Source organism: Lissotriton vulgaris, chromosome 4_1 (assembly GCF_964263255.1).
Source record: "Lissotriton vulgaris chromosome 4_1, aLisVul1.2, whole genome shotgun sequence".
NCBI lineage: Eukaryota > Metazoa > Chordata > Amphibia > Caudata > Salamandridae > Lissotriton > Lissotriton vulgaris.
Genome location: NC_141691.1, coordinates 126,211,943 through 126,238,063, shown reverse-complemented (window position 1 = coordinate 126,238,063; position 26,121 = coordinate 126,211,943). Strand labels below are relative to the sequence as shown.

Genomic DNA, 26,121 nt, shown 5'->3' with positions numbered 1-26,121 from the left:
GGTCTCTTTCTGTTGGGCCTTGTGAATTGGAAGCACCTCTTATTCTTACGACAGGTTGTGGTGAGAATCTGTTGGGTTTGGATTTGTTGAAAAGATTGCATGCAACATTGTATTGTTCTCCTTCGGGAATACATCTTACGTTGGGTAAGAAAGTGATTTCTCTGATGTATTGGTCTAAAGATCGGCTTCCACTGGAATTGCGTTCTCTCCCTGATACTCTCTGGGCTACGGGTCCAAATGATGTTGGCCGTTTGCAGATTCCGCCGTACGTTGTTACCCTCAAGGCGAATGCTAAGCTACCTCACATTCCACAATACCGAATCTCTAGTGATGGTGAAAGAGCTCTTTTAGCGATTATCTATGATTTGGTTGAGAAAGATGTGATTGAAGAAACGTGAGGTAATGTGTGTAACAGTCCTGTTCTGCCTGCGTACTGACTCTTCTCAGCCACCTGTGTATCGGTTTGTGATCGACCTTTGAGAGGTCAATAAGATTGTTGTGCCGCAGTTTCCTGTTGTCCCGGACATTACTGCCTTACTGACTAGGATTCCTGCTTCAGCTGCTTGGTTTTCTGTTATTGATCCGAAGAATGCTTTCTTCAGTATTCCAATTGCTGAAGAGAGTAGAGATATTTTTGGCTTCTCTTTAGGAGGCCGAAGCTTCCAGTTTAAGCGTGCTCCTCAAGGTTATTGTGAGAGTCCATCCATCTATAGTCAGGCTTTGAACGCTCAGCTTGACTCTTTTGTTTTGCCTTCTGGTGCGACTCTTATCCAGTACGTGGATGATTTGTTGGTTGCTGCTGATGATGAAGAGACTTGTAAAGAAGTTACTCTTTCTTTGTTACGGCATTTGTCTGACCATCATAAAGTGTCACTTTCGAAGTTGCAATATTGCCGCCAAGAAGTGACCTACTTAGGTCATCTCTTGTCGAAGGAGGGAAGGCGATTGACCCCAGAACGTATAAAAGCGATTGTGCAAATGACTGTACCATCTGCACAGAGAGAAGTGTGTGCTTTCTTGGGTATTACCTCTTATTATAGACAGTGGATTCCGAATTTTTCTTTGTTGGCGAAACCTCTGTTGGCAATTACTCTTAAGGATACACCGAATCCTCTTCCTTGGTCTGACGAATGTCAGAGAGGTTTTTCTGAATTGCGTGATGCGTTGTGTTCTGCTCCGGTGTTGGGTACCCCTGACTATAGTAAGCCTTTTACGCTTTACGTGCACGAGAGAGAAGGTTGTGCGTTGTCAGTGTTGACAACAATTTGGAAACAAGCAACGCCCGTGTGCGTATTTTTAAGCTACTTTAAATCCGGAAGCTAAGGCGTTGCCGAGTTGTTTGAGAGCTACAGCGGCTGTTTCTATCCGACAGTCTGCTGGTCTGGTATTAGATAATACATTGATTGTGATGGTCCCACATGCAGTAGATACCTTATTGAATGAAACGAACACTCAACATCTTACTAGTGCGCGTTTGTCAGGTTATGAGTTGACGCTTTTGGCTAGTCATGTGCACATAAAGCGGTGCAACACATTGAATCCAGCTACGTTGTGGCCGATTTCTGTAGAGACAGATGCTCAGGAACAGCATGATTGTTTTCTTCGGACAGAGGAGGAAACGAAGGGTAGAATTGATCTGAAAGATACGCCTCTTTCGAATTCTGATGGTACCTTGTGGGTAGATGGTTCATGCTTTAAGCTTCCGAATGGCGATAAGACTGCAGCGTATGCGGTTACGAATTTGCACACGATTGTTGAAGCTGCACGTATTCCACAGAATTCAGCTCAAGCAGCAGAGTTGATTGCACTAACGAGAGCGTGTGTGTTGTCGAAAGGAAAGAGAGGGACTGTGTATACTGATAGCCAATATGCGTTTGGTGTTGCTCATAGTTTTGGACGTTTGTGGAGAGAGAGAGAGGATTTCTTACTTCCCATGGTACGAAGATTCAGCATGGACAATTGGTGAATGAACTTCTTGAGTCACTTACTTTACCGACACAAGTTGCGATTGTGAAATGCAGTGCACATAAGAAGGTTACAGATGATGTTGGTCGTGGTAATGCGTTTGCGGATGAAGTAGCGAGAGAAACGGCGAAAGATGTGACGAGTCGAATGTATGTTGCAGGCCCTGCTAGATGGGTTCCGGGAGGTGGCCAGGACGCCCAGGAGTACCGACGGAGAGAGCGGTGCTTCATCTTCCCCTGAGCCGCTGCCAGTTGGGGTGAGGCCAGCCTACCTTACAGATCTAGTGATCAGCACAGATTGTAAGAGGCACCCGGAGCAATCAGGTGACCATATGCACTTGCTATTTGTTTTCCAGGTGTTAGTTTTCACTTCACTCATTTCACATGGTGCAGTAGTTTTATTCATATTCTTGGTCCTGATGAATGCAAGGACGCAGTAGTCCCTTATTTGCAGAAACTAGTCGACCACGCCCACCCTAGGCGGTCCACATAATTAGACAGCCCTAGGTAACCTTTTTTAATATTGGTAAGTTAGGCACACAGAGAATAAAGTTTGTTTTGTGCTCTTTCTGAACCAATTTTAATACACCCCTTTCTTGGTTTCTTCACTTCCACATACTTCCCAACACTGCACACCCCAGTCACATCTTTGGCCACTCATAACATCGAGAGGCATACCACACTGACATTGCCGGTATTTGTTGAGGAACCCCCTTACCACCGGGTTGACCTCTGAATGTGGCACGATCTTCTCAGACGGGTGGTACGGATAAAATCCCAAATGATGAAGGGCGGATCCGTTTGGTGACTGATGGGTATTTTCCTCATCCTGTTGAGAGCCCTCTGTGACGCATCTCTGTAGAGGTCAGGGATGGTTTGGCTTTTCTTTTCCTCTGGGCACACTTATTGAGACCCTCTGGTACCTTTGTTGTTGGAATGTGTGAAGACACAATAGAGAGTGTGAAATCGATTCAGGCTGAAGCTACTGAGAAAGAATTGAGTGTGTGGAGAGAGACTACGGGAATGTTGGATTCGACTGGCTGTTGGATTGAGTTGTCCGAACACCAGCGATGGTTGTTGCCTGATGCGTATGTGCTTCCGGTGGTTATGATGGCACATGGATTGGCTCACATCAGTTCGAAAGGGATATGTAAGCTGTTGGCTCCAGTATGGCAGAATGCTGGAATTCCTAAATGTGCTGAGAATCTGGTGAAAAACTGCATGATTTGTTTGATACATAATCCTGGCAAGAGAACCCCAACTCCAGCAGGTCATTTTACTCCTCCAAAGTATCCGTTTGAGGTTCTACAGTTGGACTTTATTCATATGGAGAGATGCAAGAACCTGAAGTACGTCCTTGTGGTTGTTTGCGCCTTTTCAAGATGGATAGAGGCTTACTCCCTTAAGGATAATACTGCCTTATCTACAGCTAAGGTTTTGTTGAAGGAGTTTTCCCCTAAGTTTGGATTGCCGAGAATGGTATGGAGTGACAACGGAAGTGAATTTGTGGGTCAGATTATGAAGAAAGTGTGTACTGACGACTAACAGCTGTCAAAGTTTTCGGCAAGAAGAACTGGGTGCATGCCACCCATTGTAAGAAAATTTCGCTTCCCCTGGCATATGACCGGTGGATCAAAGATGGTATTGCCGATTCAGAGAGCGAGAGAGTTGTGGAGTTTGTGCCCTTTAGTGATGCGCATTTGAAATGGACTCAGTCGGAACGTGAGGATGACTACGTTTTACAAGAAGCTGTGCCTCCGCATTTGAGACTCGATACTACACATCCAGAGACACTTTTTCAGGATCAGACCGTGTCTGGTAAATAACGTTATAATCTATGGATCAAAATGGACAAATAAACCTATTTTTTTGGTGAATTATACTCTTTCAGACAAGAGACTTTTTTGTCTTTTTCGAACCACCATCCGGGTTCAGCTGCAGGGTCACGGTATAAGTTCTTAAGGGGTGACCCGCATATTGACAAAAGGTCTGCGGTTCTAAGGACGTCTAGGACGCCTGGACGCAAACTTAAGTGAAGATTGCCGTGAGCAGCACGTTAGAGGATGGAGTATTTTGTAACTGATAGAGCTGTTGAGAAAATGGATTTTAAAATGAGATTGTGTACATTGGTCCGTAACAAATGTTTTATTAACACCATCGCTGCTTATGGTTTTCCCCTCCTGTGCTGGGTCCCGAGTTATTCCATTGTTCATGACCAGCTCAGCTCAATTCGTCATGAGCACAGCTCAACCGTGCCTCATGACGAGCTGAGCTCGTCATGAGCATCGAAGGGGTTATATTGTGTTCTTTTGTGTTTTTAAGTATCACATTGGCTTGTGTGGGTTGTATATGCTACACCACTGATTTCTGCACCCACCACCCAACCTATGTTTTCTTCTACTACTGTTTCTTTGCACCAATTCCATACGTTGCCTGAACATGAACAGACAAGAAGATCAGAATTTGTTAACAACTCATTTATACAGCTGTTGCATCAGCATCAGTTGGTAGTCCATACTACAAATTGTTGGGTATGTGGTCTTATGCCTCATACGACAGATAGAGGTATGCCATATCTGGTTTTGCCTTTTTCTTCCAATGGGTTTGTATGGGCTTTTCAGACTATGTTCATCTATGCGAATGAGGTATATCCTTTGTGTTTCATGAGAGACAATCCTAGCAATAGTGCTCTGATATAGGGAATAGTAGATATGATCCGAGATATTGATGCATACAATGCTATCCCTAGGGATGAGCCGCAGGCTTACATTGGTTGGAATGTCACTGGATATAGCACTAGTTTGACAGAGAAGGAGAGATGAAAAAGGTTTCCCCCGATTTGGATCGTACCCCATCGAGGCCACTTTTGTTTACGAGGTAATGGTAGAAATCCGAGAGCTCAGCTAGGTGAGAGTGTGTGTGCTCAAACCTATGTTTATGCATCTCAGACTTCTCCTCCGTTTGTCCCAGCTAAAGGTACATATTTTGTTTGTCATGATAGAGCTTACACATGGTTGCCACCTGATTTTTCAGGCACATGTTATGTGGCGTTTTTGCTTCTCCCTACATACACGGCTACTATGGATTATCACAGAACAAGATATGTTAGAGGTGTCTTCGATCAGGAAGATACCGCAGCACAGGAAGTAGGAGATTTCTCCAAGGGTTTCCTACCCTTTTGGTGTCCTATGGCCAATAGCAGAAACATACGACAGCTTACAAGAGTGGTTGAGGCCACCATAAATGAAACTGCAGGTGCCCTCAGTAATATTACAGCGGAGCTTCAAGCTTCAGAACTGTATTGCATTAGATGTCATACTTGCTGATCGAGGAGGGGTATGCAAATTGATCCAATCTAGTTGCTGTGTTTACATACCAGATAATGCCCCAACAGTGTACCAAGCCATTTCTAGATTGCATAAGGTTTCTGAGTCTATTCATGTAGACGAAGGAGACTGGTTGTTGATTGGATGGTTTTGGGGACAGCTGTCCAAATGGCGATAGAAAGTTTTGATTTTCCTTAGCGTGGTTTTTGCTATTCTCTTCTCTTGTTGTCTTTGCATCCAGTGTGCTCCCACCGTTTGTAGTCTTTGTGCTACTACGTGTGTGCGGAGATCTGTCTCGAGAGAAGTAGAGAGTAATAGGATGATGCTCCAACAACACATTGATGGTCTGATGAAGATTGATATAGACCTAGATTTAGATTAACGTGAGTTTAGGTCATTGCCTACGTAATGGCAAAAGGAGGGTGTGTGGTTCTGTGAAAACGGACCTTGTCACATAAGGTTATGGTTCCATCATGATTTTGGTGATGTCGAACCGTATTTATTGAGTTCGGCTAATATGGAGTGAATTCGTCATGTTAACTAGCGAGTTCATTATGTATTTGGAGATTTCGTCTCGAACATGGGTTCCATTTTGTTTGAGTCTCCATTTTGTATTGCCATCACGCAGGCCGATGAATGTGGTCGAACGAACGAAGCGGCCAGGCCTTCACGTATTGGTATACATTAACAGGGTCTTTCTTGACTTCGAGGTGAATTGCAAGGATCTGATTCCTTCACCTGAAACTGACCCTGCTAAAGCCAATTTCCCTGGTTTGATCGTTGTCTGAGATTTCAGTCATTGTTTCCTTTTCTATACTCTTTATTGCATGCATTGTGCCTTTCAATTATGGGTTTGTCCGGCTTGTGAAGATTGGATTTGGGAAATTCCCAATGATTAACTTTGGGTTGGGATATTGCAAACTGAGCTTTTCGTCATGTGATACTTTGTTTGAGAACGTACCCCATTGGTTAGATTTTTGCGCAGTGGGTGTATGTTTGTAAATGTGAATATTGTGTATAAAAAGGAGATGTCTTGCTCTACAAATTTGAGCAGTCTCCTTAAATACTCCATGCTGTGTTTCTAGGATCACTGTTACTGGCTGCAGCTAATAAACTTGGTCTCTGACGCCACCCAGAAGTATTCCGTGTCTCTGTATACCAAGACAGGTGAATCCGAAGACTTTGGGCGTGCCCCTGCCGCCACTGGGTTCTAAAAGCCCGGTCCTTCAGTTGTGTGCTTCTGGCCCATTTAATGTTGGGAGTTATATGAATTTATGTGTGTGTTGAGAACCTTTTGGTTGTCCCAAGAGAATTCAGAATTTTTTCTCACACATGTGTACATGTCAACCTAAACTAGAAAATTAAACAAGTGGCTGAAAAACTTAAGTGTGCTCAATTCATACTTTGGCCTTTGAGAGGAAAAAGGGAGACCAACAAGATGCAAGTATTCCTGAAGACATTTAGCCCCTCATGGTTGAAAAACCAGACCTATCTATACATTTCATATCGAAAGGGCACACTAACCACCTGGATCAATATCCTACTCAAGTCATACCTCCATAACCAGTAATATCGATCCACACGTACACAAGGAATACACGTGGTGTGAAATTATCCCAATTCAGACTGCAGCAAATTATAAATACCTATGCGCAATCATCGTCAATAGTGGTCAATTGGTCAACCAACTAAAAATGATCAGAAGGAAAAGGCTAGCCTTGGCAGTAATACTGGGGACCTTAAAATCCAAACTGACTGACCCAATGCTCTCTCCACTCCTCCAGGTTGTGCAATCAAAAATACTACCAACCACCAGATAGGGAAGTGAAGCCTTGAGAAGAAGAGCCACTAAAATCATGGACAGCACACTAGTCAAGGTCTACAGAATTATGCTCAACATACTGAATACACCTTGGCAGCACAGATACCTTTTGGAGTTTCGCCTTAACAAACAAACAATCCCTGGCAAGTGCAGGGGCATGCATAGCCCGCTGGCACAAGATCAGGAACGCGGCCCCAAACACACTAAATCATCTACTCTGGCAAGAGCTTCAGAGCAGGAGTACATAACCGGCTAAAAACACACTAGCAACCACTGGGCTCTCCCAACTCTGGGATATTCCAACTAGCCATGCAGCCTTCAAAAGAACGGTTTGGAAGTCAATATGAAGTCTTTTTTTAGTAGGAGAAAAGGCTGCATTCTCAGACCGAAGTCACACCTGGATGACGATTAATGGTTACAAATCACTTGGCTCGTAGATTTACTTCAGCCTGGGCTACAACAGGAACATAAAGGAAACGTTTCTGAAATATCGGTTGAGCATACTTCCATCAGCTCTGCATCTTCCACGATGGCTGAAGGGGGCAAACCTCCATGTGTTGCTGTTTGTGTAGCAATGGAACACAGGGTATGCCACACCTGCTTTGCACCTGTAACAATCTGAAGGCGGAGAGGTCCCAACTGCTCAAAATGCAGCTTAACTCACGTGGGATCCACACGCGGAGACAGGCTGTGCTAGCCTGTTTAAGTCAGAGGATCTGCAGGGTAGGAAAGTTTCTCGCATTGCCAAAAAATAAAGTATCAAGACCCAGCATGGACACTGTTCCTGCATAATCCGTGGTTGCCACTGCAGCAAGCAGCTTTTAACTCAATGTTTAAATCTCTTGCTCACACGCATTGCTCTCTATTCCTTATGATTCAGCTGACAACCGCCAATTTTGATAACGACATATGGCAGGAAACCCCCTCTCTTGCTGATTGTTTTATTGTTCCTGGCACTTTATTAGGCGAGAAATGAATAAGGGCAAGACTTCGGGTAGCGTTTCCTGTTTACAGGTTGATTTATTGTTTTCGTACCTTTTAAACCCTAGTACTGCCATAGGATGTCTACTTATGCAAAATGTAAATTTTTATGTAAAAGTTATATTTATTTTACTTAGGTCTTAAAATGTACTTAATTCTTTTTTAATCTGCACTGATTTTAACTAACTATGCATTGCAATAAACTTGAAACTTGAAAGCCAGAAGATGCTTTGACAAGGCCAAGACGCTCATGAATGAACATAAATTTTACATACACAGTGAAGTTGCCTGACAGGTCAGGCTAGAGGCTAACACAAAGACCCACTCCTTCACACACCACCTGATGGCAGTAAATGTCACAAAGAAGTTACTGAGAGAGGGTGGAGAACATTCTGCCAGTTCTTTGATCACGGTTTACAAAACCTAAATATTATGCTAGGTTATAAGCAGGATTCTCTCAATGCTGGATGAAGCCCGCTTTCCCATACATTTTAGGGCAGGAAACTTATCAAAGAGTAGTTTTGACATTATTGTGAAGGTGATTTTCAGCTCTACGGTTAGACTTCATTTTTTCTTTTTAAACAAATTTTATTGAACCATTACTCTTAGCATCTTACAGTCAGCAATGCCAGTATATTAGTACACAGGTAACTTTAAGCTTCGCTTGCAGCCCGGGATCCCCACTCCTGGCAGTTCTCTGAACGCGGGGTTGCAAATTGTGGAGTAGTTCACCATGGTTATTGCCCGCCACTGTCCAGCGGTCCCCACCCCACTGTTAATCTTCACTGGGATATAAGCAATAGGTTTCGGCATGGTCTTGCCTGCTTCCTGCAAGAGGCCAACAACCCCCACATCCCCCCCAACCAGGCGCGTGTCTTACTTAGAAAGTGTTGAATACCACTCGGGTGGCCTTCCCTGCATCTGAGCTCGAACAACTAAATTCCCTGCTCTTGTCCCCAGGCCTTAGTGTCAGGACGGTCTCTACCACCCTCCTTCGCTGCCTTCTCTCCTCTACTCTACTCATACTGGACTAAAGGCGGTTATTTCCTACCCTCTGTGTTTGTAATGCCCCCTGCGGGTTGTCCTCTGGTCCAATTTCTGGATTCTCTAGTAGGGTCACCAGAGTTTCCCAATCTCTTGCTGCATCTAGTGATTTCTCACTTCCATTCCTTCTGGCTATTAGTAAACTTACTGCCCCTTCATAGCCTGCCCACCGTATGAACTCCCTCCTCCACCTGACTGCATTAGGGCCCCACATGCCTTCCAGTGGCTTATGATATTTCTTTTTGCCAGTATAAGACCCAGATCCTGAAACTTACTTGTTACTTTATTTTTGGAGGTGTGGGGAAAACTACTGTGGTAGACAGTATCCCGGCATTACGGCCACCTCTCTATCACTCCTGCTAGTACCGTAGTCACCGTGCCCCAGAGGTTTCCTATATCGGACAACTCCAGAACATATGGAGAAATTCCACCCCCTCCTCATGGCACAGAGGACACACTGCTTTTCTTATATGAAAATATCGATTGATGCGTCCTGGCGTGAGGTATGCTTTATGGAAGACATAAAAAGGAACAAACTGAAATCTAGTGTTTCTGGTGCTCTTGCTTGCTCGTTCTACCGAAGATGATTGATTGATGGATGTCACATGCTTGGTCACCTATGGGTTTCCCAAGGTCATCTTCCCATCTCTGTTGTAAGTCACTTAGGGCTAGGAGTGTCGCATGCCTCAGACGTTTGTATAGACAGGTGACCGCTTTATATGTCCCTGAGGCAGACACTCTATATTGGCACCACTCTGACAAGGGCGGTTCTGAGAGTCCCTGCCCCCCATTGCTTACGTATTGCTATTGTGAGGGCAGTGTGCAGTAGGAAGTCTCCCCTAAGCACATCATATCTCTCCCAAAAGCATTGAATGGTAGCAAGGTTCCTTCTTTATAATATAGCATTCCAACAGTGGTCACCCCCGCTTATATCCAGCCCTCTAGTCCTCGCCAGTCTCCCCCATGTAGCAACCAAGCCTGAACCTCATTTCACAAGTGGTGTTGCGGCCCCATGCGGAGGCGCAACACCACTTGTGAAAGGAGGTTCAGGTTTGGCAGCCTCTTGTTGCTCTGCCCCTCACGTCCTGCTTGCTATCCATCTTGGGAACCATTTGAACTGTGCCGCTACTACGGCTAGATCTGATCATTATGAGATCTAGTTGTAGAGACAAAAATCATCTTGCTCACCTTGAACTGTGAGTGGTGAGGTTACCAAGAAAGTGGTAGGTGAGGTTGTTAATGTCTGCATTTGCAACGTTGCAAAACGTGGCAACTGTTTGTTGGCAGGAGTAGAAGCTGTTAGGGGTCCCTATTAGGGAGTAAGGCTATCAAAATGATTCAGGATTATAAGTAAATAACCAAATCGGAATCACCTGGTTGTACGATGAAATGTCCAGTGTTGCAATGATGTAAATGATGTAAATTCCATACATCTGAATTTAGAATATGGAAAATAAGGGAAGAAATAGAGGGTTACTTCTTACTGATTAATTGATAGCATGCTTCAACGTGATGGTAATACAGAGACCTTAAATGTATGTATATAAATGTTATGGTGATATAGTTCATTTGTTTTGTGATGAACTAGATGCTATAAAGACGCAGATATGCCTGCAATCTTATACTAGATACTGCACTACATAAAGTCACTTAATTGGAGCTAAAAATACTTTCACATTAAATATATTACATTTAGTATTAATTATATTAGCTCTAGGAAAAATAAGAAGGCCAAAAGCAACAGAAATTACATTAGCACAAATTTTAGGCATGTCATAAATGCTTTTCAACATCTACATGAAGTAATTACCGGCACTGATCAATCAATTTCATCTCATGTGCTTTAACTATGCAGAAGACACGCAAATACACCGTCAACTGAAATGCCCCAAAGACGTGGGAAACTCGCCAATTTTCAGTTGTCTCAGAGTTGTGGATTAATGGATGACATGGAGCCATCTCAAATTGAATGCTTCCAAAACAGAAATACTCAAATGTGGCGATTGGAAACATTATCATCCACTCACTGCGTGGCCTGATGATCTGGGAACACTGCCTAAGGTTTTGGAGGAAGTAATAAACCTCGGAATGACCATGGATTCCAAGCTATCAATGAACGCCCAAGTGGACAAACTAGCAAGATCAAGCTTAGTTACTATAAAAACTCTGTGACGAATCTCCCCCATTTGGGATTTCCACAGTATGTTCAGGCTACCATCTTCCTCGTTCTGTCCAAACTCTATTACGCCAATAGCCTCTACAATGGATCACCTTTAACAACTATGAAAATACTACAACGGATTCAGAACTTGGCTGCCAGACTACTCTAACATATAAAACTGCAACCATCACATCTCCCCTGCCTTGAAAACCCTGCATTGGTTACCGGTTGCCAAAAGATCCACGTTCAAGCTGCTTTGTATCACCCACAAGGCGATACATGGAATAGACTCGCTCTTCATCAGGAAGAAAATCACCAAACGCATTCAACAAAGGGACCTCCGGCCTAGAGTGGCACCTCGCCGCAAAATCCCAAGATACAAAAAATCATGGGTGGCACATCCTTCTCTGTTCAAGCAGCCAAACTATGGAACTCTTTACAGCCGACATACGATCCACAGATAACCACCTTATCTTCAGAAAACTACTGAAGAGTTGGCTTTTCCACACATACCCACCATACACAAACAGAAATATACAGCATCTCGCTCTGTAAATAAGCATTTATTTGTACTACAGATATGTACCTATATATGTGTATTGCTCTGTATAAATATGTAAAATAATTGTCTTAAATATATATATCTTTTTTTTTTTTTCAGCAGAACTGTACGGACTGTATTTGAGTACTCAGACTGTGTGGCTACTCGAAATTCAGTATTTGTATAGCTAAAACGTTTTAGATAAAATTAAATAGTTTTGTATATCTTTATTTATAATACATATGTAAATTATTATGTATTTGGTTTTGTACATTAATGAGATTTTAACATTAGGATTTTAGAATTGTACATTTTTGTAGCCACATTTCGCTAATATGTAGCATTTTATGCCGCTATTGTACTCCATAGTCTGTCTTTCAGCTTTATATGTGTAAAAACACAGCTGTTTTGAATCTTCGAACTTTGCACTTTAAATTTGGCGCCTATCTATGAGTAACGCGTCGTGTGATCAAGGTCCAGGTCGGACCGAAACGCGGCATGGCGGCATGGGATGCAGGGCAGAAAATTGAATAAATAAAAAAGCACAAAGAAACTGGGTCTGCGTGTCTATCCGAATCCGTGTTGTTCCATTGGATTACTGGTGGATGGAGTACTGCAGTGTTTTAGTGTCGAATTGCTTTGTCGACACTTGCGGAAAACCCCTCCTTTTTAGGTGTTGCGGCATCTGAAGCAGCTGGTCTCGTCTCGGCAAGGCGTATTCACTTTGCTCTGGTGAGGAGCGAGCCGCACAGAAGCCCCTGGACACCGCTAAACCACTCTTGCCTGGGAGACCGGAATCGAGGTGGCCGGAGTGTGAATCCGAGCAACCGGAAGATATCTGGCAAGGTAGGAGATCATCGGATAGTCCAGTAAGGAGAGTGTACAGTGAGGAGCAACAATTTTGTCGAAATACTTCTCACTGTTTTAATCTTTATATTGCCCGAATACATATTGCATCATGGCCGCGGAGGCGTTACGAAGACGAGAGGAGGCTGCGGTCGATATATTTGATGACTCCCCGGCTGGGGGGTCAACTATGGCGGTGCAGCAGCAGGATGCTGTACCCCAAGTGAACTCAGGCGCAAGAGATCTATTTAGACGTTTGGAAAAACTGATGCGTGCCGAGCAAGCGAAATGGTGGGAGGAGAAGTCACTTACTCGGTACCTGGAGGTTGGCAGGGTCCCAAGGGGCTTGAGTATAACCCTGGCCCCGAGCTACGAAAATCCGGACCCGGCAATGTTGGGCGAGTGGGCGGACTGCAACTTAGATTCATCTGCCAGATTGTTACGCATATTGGTTAAATATGCGGCCAGTGATAGACTTAAATTACAGGCAAAAGTTGATGAACTGAATGTGGAGATTGCTGCAATTGAGGAGAATTAAAACATTAAAAAGATGAGAAAGGATATGATGACAAAACTACAGAAAGATGAGGACGCCATAAAAAACGTAAAGCTTTCAAATTCAACAGAGATAAACTGGATTACCAAAACGGTAATGTTTTCACCTTTGCTCGAAGATACGGAGCTGCAAAAAACAAAGGTAGTGTGGCTAATCAACGTAGAAAACAAGGCACCATGGGGGACAGCACACCCTCTTTAACCTCAACCTCCGAACAAAGCGTCACCACTGGCAACGAAAATGTAGAGGAAAGTGGCGGCCCGTCAAATGTGGCAAAAGATGGGGTTTTAATCATGTCTCGTGCGGAGGAAAGGAATGTCCTGTGCCAAGACAGGACAGACACGCTAAGACCCCGGAAGAAGCAGCCGCATCAAAAAGGCATGCCAATGCCAAGCGGGGGGCAAGGAGGAGGTGCAATAGGAGGCGAAAACGTGAACAAACCGCCCAAGAAAGCCACGAAAGGCAGGTGGAATCGGAAGTAAATCTAGAACACACCGCCAATACTGTAATTAACCTCTCGGATGTTGTCCTCAACAAGGCTGAATGTCAAATACTGTCTCTTGGACTCTCTTTCAGCCCAGAGAGCAATTTCAATTATTCTGAAACTCGTATGGATGTTTTTAGATTTATCCGTAAATTGAAATTGCAAAAACATCATAAAATAAAGGCTAATAAGGATAAGACTAATACCCCTCAATATGCAAATAGTCCACCTTTACTCTCTGCAGGGGATGTAGGCCTTTTCCTTGATCTTGGACAACTACAGGGAGAACAAAATGAGACTATTGGTGCACTGGGATTGGAAGGAATGGATTTTGGCAGCACTATAAGGACGCCATTCAAAACAAAATCAGTTTTTCAACCAATAATGATGCATGATAACTTGGATCGATTTCATGAACTGGTTGCCTCTGACCTAAAAGACCTATACAGAGTGACTAATCATGCTGGCACCAAAATGAACTGTAAACAACGGTGCTACATTGAACTGATGAAAAGATTACAGGCCAATGAGCAACTTGTGATAAAGCAATCGGACAAGGGGGGCAATATTGTCCTGTGGCCGCGACTCATGTATATGGAAGAGGCATATGTTCAATTGAATGATGTAACTTGCTATAAACGCAGCAATTTGCAAATTGTGAAATCATCTTGGTTGGATTATTATAGGAAACTGGTGGCTTGGAAAAGCAGTGGGCTTATTAGCAATGATGAATATCGATTCTTGCATAATGATTACCCTGCTGTACCTTCTATATACTTTCTTCCCAAGGTGCATAAGAACATTCGTAAACCCCCAGGTCGCCCCATAATTTCAGCTATTGGCAGCTTAACTGAAAACACATCCAAGTATGTAGATTATTTTCTACAAGAATGGGTTGTCACATTGCCATCCTACACCAGGGACACCTCGGATTTCCAAAGAAAAATTCAAGAAAGTAATTGGTCTGATGACTTGATTTTAATCACTATGGACGTCACGTCCCTCTATACTTCTATTGGTCATCGGGATGGGGTTAAAGTGGTTGAGCGTTATCTAAATCGCAGACCTGCATGTTTTATGCTACATAACAAGATGTTGAAATGTGTCTGGAACATAACTATTTCACCTTTGATAACACTGTTTTCCAGCAAATCAGGGGGGTTGCCATGGGGGCCTGCTTCTCCCCAAGCTATGCTTGCCTACATATGGGCTGGTGGGAGTAGCAGGTCCTGAAACAACAACATGAGGCAACCCTGAGGACACATGTCCCACTTTGGCTTAAATACATAGATGACCTCTTCCTCTTGTGGAGGGGGTCAGAGGATCTGGCCAGGGAATTTATCAACAGACTGAACATCAATCAACTGAACTTAGAGTTCACAGTCCATATGAGCAAGGTATTGGTAGTCTTCCTCGATGTGGAGGTCTATATTTCCGATAATAGGATATGTACTAGACTATTTCGCAAACCGACCGCTGGGAACTCATTACTACATGCATCTAGCCACCATCCCCAACATTTGATCAACAGCATCCCGTACGGGGAGATGCTGAGGATCAAACGTATCTGTAGTAGTGTGTAGGAATGTAAACTGGCTCAAAACAGTTGCAAGGAAAGATTTCTCTCAAGGGGTTACAGTACCTCTATCATAGAGAAGGCCATTCGCAAGACTGAGTCTTTGACTCGTGATATTGCACTGGCCCCTAAAATCCCCGTTGTATCTAATGGCGTTTCCAATAAAGTGAGAGTCATCGTCACTTATAGCAAACAACAAGCGGCCATTAGAAAAATACTAAGGAGACATTGGGATTTGCTGTTAAAAGATCCAGTCATTGGCGGGGATCTAATTAAGAACAATCATACTCCGCAAATGACTTTTCGAAAAGCAAGATCCATGGGCAGCTGTTTGGTCAAATGTAATCCAGAAATCAGGCCACCCTCCAATTGGCTGTCAAAACAAAAAGGTTTCTTCAAATGCTTTACTTGTAAAGCATGTAAACACGCAAAAAACGTTAAGGACTACACCACCCCATTCTTGCCCCAACCAGCTAAAATTAAACGACGTATAACATGTAAAACAGAATACGTGGTTTATGTTTTGGAGTGCCCTTGTGCACTCCGCTACATCGGCAGTACTAAATTACCCGTGCATATGAGGATTCTACAACACCTCCGGGCGATCACAAATAAAGATCAATCGTACCCCGTTGCGCGGCATTTTGAAGTGAAACATGGCAGTGATAACACTCTTCTTTGTTACTACGCCATTGATTGTATATCGCCGACGCGCAAGGGTGGGGATAGAGACAGTGCCTTACGGTTATTAGAGACCAAATACATTCTGGAACTCAACACCAAGTCCCCAATAGGTTTAAACACCACGGAGGATTTATACACTTGTATATGAATCAATGCCCTTCATATTGTGTTGAGACGGTTATCTTGATGAAACCTGTGATATGACATACTATATATACATCTATGCCAAATTGGAGGTATGAATTAACCTGTGGAGTCCATAATGATATATTGTGAATTACTTTTTCTGACTCATCAGTTAAACTCCATCTACACGTCGAACTATGTAATGAATTTTGACCATGCGCCTATTTGCAATGAAATAATGTACTTGTTTTTAACAACACATATCACTTATTAATCATTTTTTCTACACAGTGGTGTTAATTAGTTTTGGATTTTTATCGATTCAAATTGGGTTCACTCATTAGGTTTAATTTATTTTATATATATCACGCCATTTGTGCCATTGGCACTAAGGTAGTTGATACAATCGACCACTATTTTTGGGTTCAGGTTGCCTATTTGAAGTGCTCGCCCACTTGGGCCTTATTTTTTCAGCAGAACTGTACGGACTGTATTTGAGTACTCAGACTGTGTGGCTACTAGAAATTCAGTATTTGTATAGCTAAAACGTTTTAGATAAAATTAAAGAGTTTTTTATATCTTTATTTAAAATACATATGTAAATTATTATGTATTTGGTTTTGTACATTAATGAGATTTTAACATTAGGATTTTAGAATTGTAATTTTTTTGTAGCCACATTTCGCTAATATGTATCATTTTATGCCGCTATTGTACTCCATAGTCTGTCTTTCAGCTTTATACATGTAAAAACACAGCTGTTTTGAATCTTCAAACTTTGCACTTTAAATTTGGCGCCTATCCATGAGTAACGCGTCATGGTCGGACCGAAACGCATCATGGCGGCATGGGATGCAGGGCAGAAAATTGAATAAATAAAAAAGCACAAAGAAACTGGGTCCGCCTGTCTATCCAAATCAGTGTTGTTCAAAGGATTACTGGTGGATGGAGTACTGCAATATATATATATATATATATTTATATATATATATTCATTAGTTCTGCTTAACAAATATACATATTACTGATAGTTACATTATTCTATATTTTTAACATGTATATAAGTGACTGCATACATAGGTAAATCTTTTATCATAATTATTTATCAAAAATCGCTTCACTACTGAATTATAAAAATATATATAAATAAATAAAATGTATTTAATGTACAACAACACTTGAAAGCCGGAGTTTATTCAATACGTCTTAAATCTACATATACTACCTACCTTTATGCATCTATATACCTTCCATGTAAATATGGATATATAGATTTATTACTTTTCTTCTAATTCAGCATATCCAATGCACTACCATATTTCTTCTTTCTAGACTCTTTTCTACGCTACCCCTCCTTGCATCACCTCATACACTTCCTTTACAATTCCGATCCCCAAAACAAGCCCTCCTAAACCCGTCCCTCTGACTTCTCCCCCTCCACCTCCCTTTTACCCACCCCAAGCCTTCTCCTACTGCAATGAGCTCCAAATATATATATATATATATATATATATATATATATATATATATATATATATATATATATATATATATATATATATATATATATATATATATATATATATTTCTAACTCCTTCCCTCTTCCATCCCTCCGCTATCCTTCTCAATCCAAATAACTGACTAACATATCCACCAATCAAATTACTTTCATATTTCACTATACTAATTCACTACTAATCCTTTATGGGTTACAGACTAGCGTGATACTCGCCAAAAAAGCGCATCAAGACCCTATCCGGAGTAGTAAGCGCTATATAAATGCTTTTACAATACAATACTTAACTATAAGAGGCAAAAAAATCGCAACAAAGGCAAGACAAAATTAAATATCATAATAGTGAAATTAACCCTCTACCACCATCCATACAAAAGAAGAGAAAAAAAAGATTTAAAAAGTATGATATACTCTGCTCGTCTTTTGCAAATATTCTGCATAGTATGGAAAGCGCATGCTTTACAAACCATATTCATTGAATGCAAAAAGCCACCACATTGAATAGGTACAGTGCTCCTTCTTGAATGCATTTCCCGACTGTGTGCTTCAACCTAAATCAGAAGTAGCTTGAGATCTACAGATCAGGCCCCACCAGTTGACCCCACACTTTTCTGCCAATCAAGTACGGATCCCATCAAATAAAAACAAGCTAAAACCTAAAAAAAACTCTCATGTACATATATGACTGGCATGTAACTTGTGTGAGATTATTCTTTTCCCCACCCTCCAGGAGTGATTACACTAACAAAATGTATAATATTTAAAGAGAAAACTTTATCTCACTGAAGTATTTGAAAACATTACATTATTCACTGGCTCAAAACACGCCTGTACCTTTCTCCTACTTTTGAAAAAAATGAAAGTACTCTTGTGTTAATACATCACATCTTTGAAGTATGTTTACTGCTGAATGGTTCGTTTGACCTGGACAATTATTTTTAATTAAGAAGTACACAAAACAAAGACTTGTCTTTCTATTAACACTGCTTTGGTTAGGGAAGGAAGCTCTAAAAAGATGAAAGCAAAATAAATTAGCTATTCTCCAGGTGGTGCATCCTAGGCATTACTTGATAGGCTTAGAAGATATCAAACACCTACCAAAAAGCAGGAACAAAGCAAGGAGTCCAAGTAGGCGAGCACAAAACAGCCAATTAAGTTCATTTGCCTGGAGATTGCCTTCAAAAATCCTTTTCGTAGCAAATCTAAGCCATGCAGATTTATCGTTAATAAACTAATAATATGCCAACATGGTAATTTTAAAGTACATCAGAAATGAGTAGCACAAAATCAGACCTGTTTTCAAGAGTGCGCATCCAGCATGGTCGTGTTGTGTCTTAAAAGGAAGCCACACTGAAGAGAGACGATTTTTGTACGTTATATTTTCAGAGTGTTTTATATCAAAGATTGCACAGGTCTGTTTTACACTTATTTCCAACATTGAATCAACAACATAGACAGGTAGATAGTAAGCGGTCACCCAGGGACACGACCAACACTGCAACCATTTCGACACAAGCAATTCAGGGCATGATGTAAATGTTGTCGGAGAGGGAACTCTGTTGCAACGACAACACAGTTCCACTCCTCCCCACCAACATTTAGGTCTGCCCGTCTGATTTAGAATCGGGTGGACCTCCGGTTTTATTTATTTATTTAAGTATTTACAAAGCGCACTGTGACCAAAAATGGTATCCTGGCGCTAGCTAAACCACTATGTGAGGGAGTCAACTGGAATAGGTCTGAAGGAGCAGAGCTTGACTGTTAGTAAATAAAGGGCCAGGTTTTCAAGGACTCTCTCAACATCAGTGTGAGATCTCAGAGGGGTTGCCAGTGCATTCCGTATCTGAGCTGCTTTTGCGGTAAAGGCTCGACTTCTTTGTCGAACTCTTTAAAATCTATATTCTTGGACATAGTTACATGTAGCTGATCGGAGAGGTCTGCCAGGGGTGTATTTTCTTAGTTTAGCTTGTAAAGGTGTTGGCCATTTATTGTAAAGTGCCTTGTGTACGATGAAGAGTGATTTGAATATTATTCTCCGTTTAATCGGCAGCCAGTGTAGATCCATCAAACTTACAATACATTAACAGGATCTACCGGGACTGCAATTGCTACCAATCCTAGAAATGTACACTGATCCGGTGGACATTTCTAAATTTAGAAGATGGCACTCTGTCAGGGCGACATACTCTGTTGCTCTGGTGGGGAAACAGGGAGCCTACCACATTTAAATTAGGCCCCCACTCTTCAATATCATACTATCAAATCCCATGTAGGCCAGACAAAAGACTCTCTCGAAAGTCAAGGCAAGCAAGAACCACAGTTCCAAACTAACTGGAAAAAATTATGTTACGGTGTGCAGTTTCTAGAGCATGCTATCCTCACCAAAATCTTGCACAATAGTGGAGGCATTCTTACCATAAGCCCTTTAACAGTCCTGTAGAATGGGTCCAACAGCAGGGCAGCCAGAGAACAGACTTGCGCAGTGCGGTCCCACCCATCCGAGCAATGTACCAAGACACTGGCTTTTTCATCATTGACTGCCTACCAAAGCAAGACAGAATATAATTAGCATTTTTATCCAATTTACATCAAATTAAACAGATCTGCGCCAAATTTACACAGGGCTCCAAAAACTGAGCAAAATGAAGAAGCAAGCAGCTTGAGTCACACCTCGATGAGGACTCATACAAATATAAACAAGCATTTGCAATGCAATAGGTCTCGCGTTATTAAAGCTTGAGCTATTGGCATTGCTAAATAATGCAACACCAATAGCTCAGACTTTAATACTGTGAGCCCTATTGCATAGCAAATGCTTGTTTCTGTAGGGAGTGGACTCAAAAGTACCAAGACAACAAGGTCCATAGATTGGATAAATATGGGAAATTAATAAATAGTCTTTTTTTAATTTTTAGAATTACTTTCAATAACAATTATTTACTTTGTTGCACTAGAGACTGGAGACTGTCACTTTTCCATGACAATTGCAGAAGTAACATTGGGTCCACCAGACAAGTCATAAAGTACAAGCGGGCTTTAAGTGGGATGAAAAAATTGAGGGGCGTGGCCAATGTAATTCATGAAAAGACAAATGCAAAAAGAACAATTCATGGACAGAATGCAGAAACAATGTCAAACATCCACCCACAGTTCAGAGATCTGGGGTTAAATCCATTGTATTTTTGCAATTCCAGTTTGGACTCAGCCATATGCAAATCAATCTTGACCCTGCTCTCCATGGGAACAGTCCAGCTCGAACTGCCAAGCTAGGTCCTCCTTGGACAAGTATCCTGGGAACAGTTTCAGGGTGTCACCCCAGATCAGCCAGACCAGCTTGACTCCACTGGCATGGTGAGCTAGGGAGGACTTAGCTTGGCAGTTCGGTCTGGACTGTTCCCATGAGGAGCAAGTTTAAGCCTGATTTGTATATGGCTGGGTCCAAACTGGGGTGCCTCAGTGACCAAAAGGATGGATTTAAACCATATCTCTGTACTCGGGGTGAATGTATGGCATTGTTTCATCATTCCGTCTATCAATCAAGCTTTTTTTGGAAACCATTACTATCTTATTAATTACAGTACAGCAAGAAATTGCTTCTCACAAACACAGTCCAATGATCACATCTGTGTCAATAACATCAATCAATCAATCAATCAATCAATCATTTGTAAAGCGCACTACATACCCGCGAGGGTCTCAAGGCGCTAGAGAGGCGGGAGGCGGGGGGGGGGTCGCTGTTGATCGAACAGCCAGGTCTTGAGTATCCTGCTGAAGGTCAGCAGGTCTTGGGTCTGTCGTAGGCCCAGTGGGAGGATGTTCCATGTCTTGGTGGCGAGGTGGGAGAAGGATTTCCCACGGGTGGTTGTTCTTCGGATGCGCGGGTCGGTGGCGAGTGAGAGGTCGGTGGTGCGTAGCTGGCGGTTGGGGATGTAGAAGGAGAGCCGTCTGTTGAGGTAAGAATGGCCGGTCTTGTGGAGTGCCTTGTGTGCGTGGGTGAGGAGCTTGAAGGATATCCTCTTGTTGACGGGGTGCCAGTGCAGGTTTCTCAGTTGGGGGGGTTATGGCCGTGGCGTGGTACGTCGAGGATCAGTCGTGCCGAGACGTTTTGGATGCGTTGTAGTCGTTTGATAAGCTTGGTGTGGGCTACCACGTAGAGGGCCTTTCCGTAGTCGAGTCTGCTGCTGAAGAGGGCCTGGGTGACTGTCTTTCTTGTATCTGTCGGGATCCATCTGTAGATCTTGCGGAGCATGCAGAGGGTGTTGAAGCAGGAGGAGGAGACGGCGTTGATTTGCTTGGTCATTAAGAGCGTTGATTCCCAGGTTGCATGCGTGGTCGGTGGGTGTCGGGCTTTCCCAGGCTGAAGGGTTGGAGCCGAGGATGAGGACCTCCGTCTTGTCCGAGTTCAGCTTCAGACGGCTGGTCTTCATCCAGTCGGTGACGGCCTTCATTCCTTCGTGGAGGTTGGCTTTGGTGGTAATGGGGTCTTTGGTGAGGGAGAGGATCAGCTGAGTGTCGTCGGCATAGGAGATTATGTTGAGGTTGTGCTGTCGGGCTACGTGTGCGAGCGGGGCCATGAAAATGTTGAACAGTGTTGGGCTGAGTGAGGATCCCTGGGGTACGCTGCAGATAATCCCGGAGGCTTTGGCACGGAATGGGGGGAGGCGGTGCTCTGGGTTCTGCCGGAGAGGAAGGACGTGGTCCAATCCAGAGCCTTGTCTCGGATCCCTGCGGCGTGGAGGTGTGCGCGTAGTGTGTGGTGGCAGACGGTGGTGGCAGACTGTGTCGAAGGTGGCAGAGAGGTCTAGGAGGATAGGTGCTGCGGTCTTGCCATTGTCCAGCAGGATCCTGATGTAATCGGTGGCAGTGATGAGGGCAGTCTTGGTGCTGTGGTTGCTGCGGAACCCTGACTGGGAAGGGTCCAGGATTCTGTTTTCTGCGAGGTATCGGGTTAGCTGTCTGTTGACGATTTTCTCGATGACCTTGGCCGGGAAGGGGAGCAGAGAGATGAGTCGGAAGTTCTTGAGGTCTCTTGGGTCGGCCTTAGGTTTTTTGAGTAGGGCGTTGATATCGGCGTGTTTCCAGATCTCTGGGAAGGTCGCGGTCTCGAGGGAGAGATTGATGACGTTGCACAGGTGGGGTGCGATGGAGCTGCTTGCTCTGTTGAAGACGCGGTGCGGAAATGAGTCTGACGGAGAGCCGGAGTGGATTGTGCGCATGGTCTTGATGGTGTCATCAATGCTCACGCTGGCCCAGGCTAGCAGGGGGTCGTGGTCGATGGTGTGCGGAGGGTCTGTTGTGTTGCTGTCTGTTGGGGCTGCCTGGGCGTTGAAGCGGTCGTGGATGTCTGCTATCTTGCGTTGGAAGAAGGTGGCGAGGGAGTCACATAGGGCTTGCGGCAGGATGTCGATGGTGTTGGAGCTCGGGTTGGAGGGTTCCTTCACAATGTTGAAGAGCTCCTTGCTATTGTATGCGTTGTTATCGAGGCGGTCTTTGAAGGTGGTCCTCTTGGCCGCCCTGATGAGGTGGTGGTTTCGGATGGTGTCCTTGTGTGCTGCGTGGCTGTCCGGAGATTGTTCACTATGCAATTTCTTCTCTAGTTTCCGGCAGGATTGCTAGGAGGCTAGGAGTTCTGGGGTGAACCAGCTGACCCTCTTACTGGTGTCTCTGTGGGGGGTTTCTTCAGCGGGGCGACAGTGTTGGCGCAGTCCTCGATCCAGCGTCTGAGGCTGTGGGCAGAGTCATGTTGGAGGGTTCGGTGGGTGGGCTGAGAGCGAGGTTTGCGTGTAGTTTGTCTTCTGTGATTTTGCTGCAGCAGCGGCGGGGGATCTGTTGGGTGAGGTGCTGTGTGGTGGGCTTCGGGAATGTGAAGTGGATGCAGCAGTGGTCGGTCCAGAGGAGTTCGGCGTTGTGGCTGACGGAGACGTGGGGGCTTGAGGAGAAGATTGGGTCGAGTGTTTGGCCGGCGGAGTGGGTGGGCATTGTGACGAGTTGCTTCTGTGCAAGGTTGGCGAGGTTATCGATCAGGGTTGTGGAGTTGTTGTCATTGTTGTTCTCAAGGTGAAAGTTCAGGTCTCCGAGGAGGATGTAGTGGGTGGAGGTCGGGGTGTTCGTGCTGATCAAGTCGTCTATGGAGTCGCTGTACTGGGGGCGGGGTCCGGGGGGGCGGTAGACAAGGTTACCTCAGAGGGTGGAGTTAGGCTCTGTGTGGATCTGGAAATGCATGTGTTCGGCGATGCTGAGCGCGTCGTCGGTGCTAGTTGAGACCCTGATGCTGTTCTTATGGACGATGGCGATTCCTCCTCCGACTCCGTTGCTACAGTCTCTGCGGGTGATCTTGTAGCCTTCTGGTATTGCTATGGCGGTGTCTGTTGCAGAGGAGTCGCTAAACCAGGTCTCTGTCAGGAAGGCGACATCCAGAGATGTTGTGTCGAGCAGGTCCCAGAGCTCGACAGCATGCTTGCGTGCAGAGTGGGTGTTCTGTAGTATGCATCGTGGTTGAGGTCTTTGTTGGCGGGTGGTTCGTTGTCTCTGAGGCTGGTGAAGCTGCATTTCCGACAGGTGAAGGGGCCGTGTGCGCGTTTCGGGGCGGCCTTGAAGCAGGTGTGGCTCCGTCCGGAGTTGAGAGCGTGCAGAGTGCTGGCGTCGTGGTTGCAAAAATAACAGTTGATGGACAGCATGCAGAACAATGTCATACATTCACCCCAGTACAGAGATCTGGGCCTAAATCCATAGTTTTTTTGCACTCCACACCACCCCAGTTCAGACATGGCCATATGCAAATCAGCCTTGACCCTGTGCCTCATGAGAACAGTCTAGCACAAACTGCCAAGCCATGTCTTTCCTGGACCGGAATCAAGCATCCTAGGACCGGTTTCTGGCTATCAGCCGTCTTCAGCCAGGATAGCTTGACTCCAGTGGTGTGGAGAGCATGGGACTCACGTCTGAGCATACCCATCTCACTCGGGGTGACAAATGCAAAAATAACAGTTGATGGACGGAATGCAGAACAATGTCATACATTCACCCCAGTACAGAGATCTGGGCCTAAATCCATCGGTCTCTGTACTGGGGTGAATGTATGATACAACATGAACCCCAATAATAAATGGACTGATCACTAAATTCGAGCTCCCGGGTCGCGTGCTACTCGCCGTAAAGCACTTTGGCGCCTCATCACTTAATGCACTGAAAAGCTCCAATCCCAGCCACGAACCCTTTAGAAAGAAAGTTGACATACACTCCCCTGGACGCTGTGCCCTTCGTTCTAAAAGTGGTCAACCTTGGGAATATGTGCAGCCACTTCACCCACCCATGCATAGAAAGAGAATTGTATAGCTATCAACCTTGAACAGTTTATGTGTCACGAAAATTAAATTCCTACTACCACTTCAAGTAAACTCCTTGTGAAATGCTGAAAGCAGAGTGAATAATTACGATGTTAACTGCAGGGCAATTATCATAATATCCCTAAATGGAGAATAACTTGTTTGTTGGGCTCCCCAAGTGATGGTTATGGGAGTGCTATGCATATGCTCTTCTTTGCATGAGAAGCACGAGACAATATGATCGTCCTATACAGACCACGGCGGACAACCCCTATCCTATCAACCGCAATCGGGAAGATCTGAAGTAACATAGGACAATCAAATATGGCACTGATAAAATGAATATGTAGCGAATAAAAAAACAAGCTATGTCCACAGAGATGAAGTATGCGCCTCAAAAAGGTGACTACTACAGAGTTGGAGGCACTGTCAGCACTCTGTACCAGGATTGCTCTTGGCCAACTCACGTGGAAACGTCTCCTTAGCAGCAGAGACACTTGAGCCTGTAAACGGAACACAAGCGGCAGTTAGAGTCCGATCTCTCCTTTGGGAAATAGACTGCAAGACCCTTTCTATCCTCTCACCTTCCTGGCGAAGAAAACCTTCCTGACAGCCGCCATATTCTCTGTATGCCCTCTAGCCACACCAACTCAGCAACCTTCCCGCACAGAAACCAATCACAAGAGCAGATGCTTTTCTTACAGGACCACGCCCACGAATATGCATCTAGACATGTAACTGCTTTCGTTTTCATAGCGTCTTGGGCGGCATCCATTTTTTTGTCAGGTAAATTGCATTCAAATAGGTCCGCCTCTTCCTAAATTAATCTTGAAAAGGGCGGCCATTTTGGAATGGGCTTATTTCCTTTCGTCTACCAATTTTTCTCTACAACAGATTTCTATCTTGCACAATGAGAATAATTTTTTATGAAAGTAAGGAGACATACAATTTACGTAGATTTGAAAGCTGCTAAGCAGGATAACGTATAGACCCGCGGTAAACACACACACACACACTTCACGGTGCGCTAGGCTGTAACATGGATCTGAAACATCCGAAGATAGCTGTGGCGCTGGACTCTTCCTAGAGGTTCCGATTCCGGGACTTGATCCTGGGTGAGATTCGTAGTATTGGTGGGGGCGTCGCTTTGCTGTTTTTGGTTCGGGTA

At 44.0% G+C, this 26,121-nt stretch overlaps 1 protein-coding gene across 2 annotated transcripts in view; it reads right to left on the bottom strand.

Moving 5' to 3' along the window:
• MTMR8 (myotubularin related protein 8) overlaps positions 1 to 26,121 on the bottom strand; it is a 682,512-nt gene that overhangs the window by 164,623 nt on the left and 491,768 nt on the right. For both annotated transcript variants that reach the window (XM_086918376.1, XM_086918377.1), the window contains one exon: positions 20,044 to 20,169. In XM_086918376.1, coding sequence (XP_086774502.1) covers positions 20,044 to 20,169 — 126 coding nt within the window. The remainder of the gene's footprint in view (positions 1 to 20,043; positions 20,170 to 26,121) is intronic.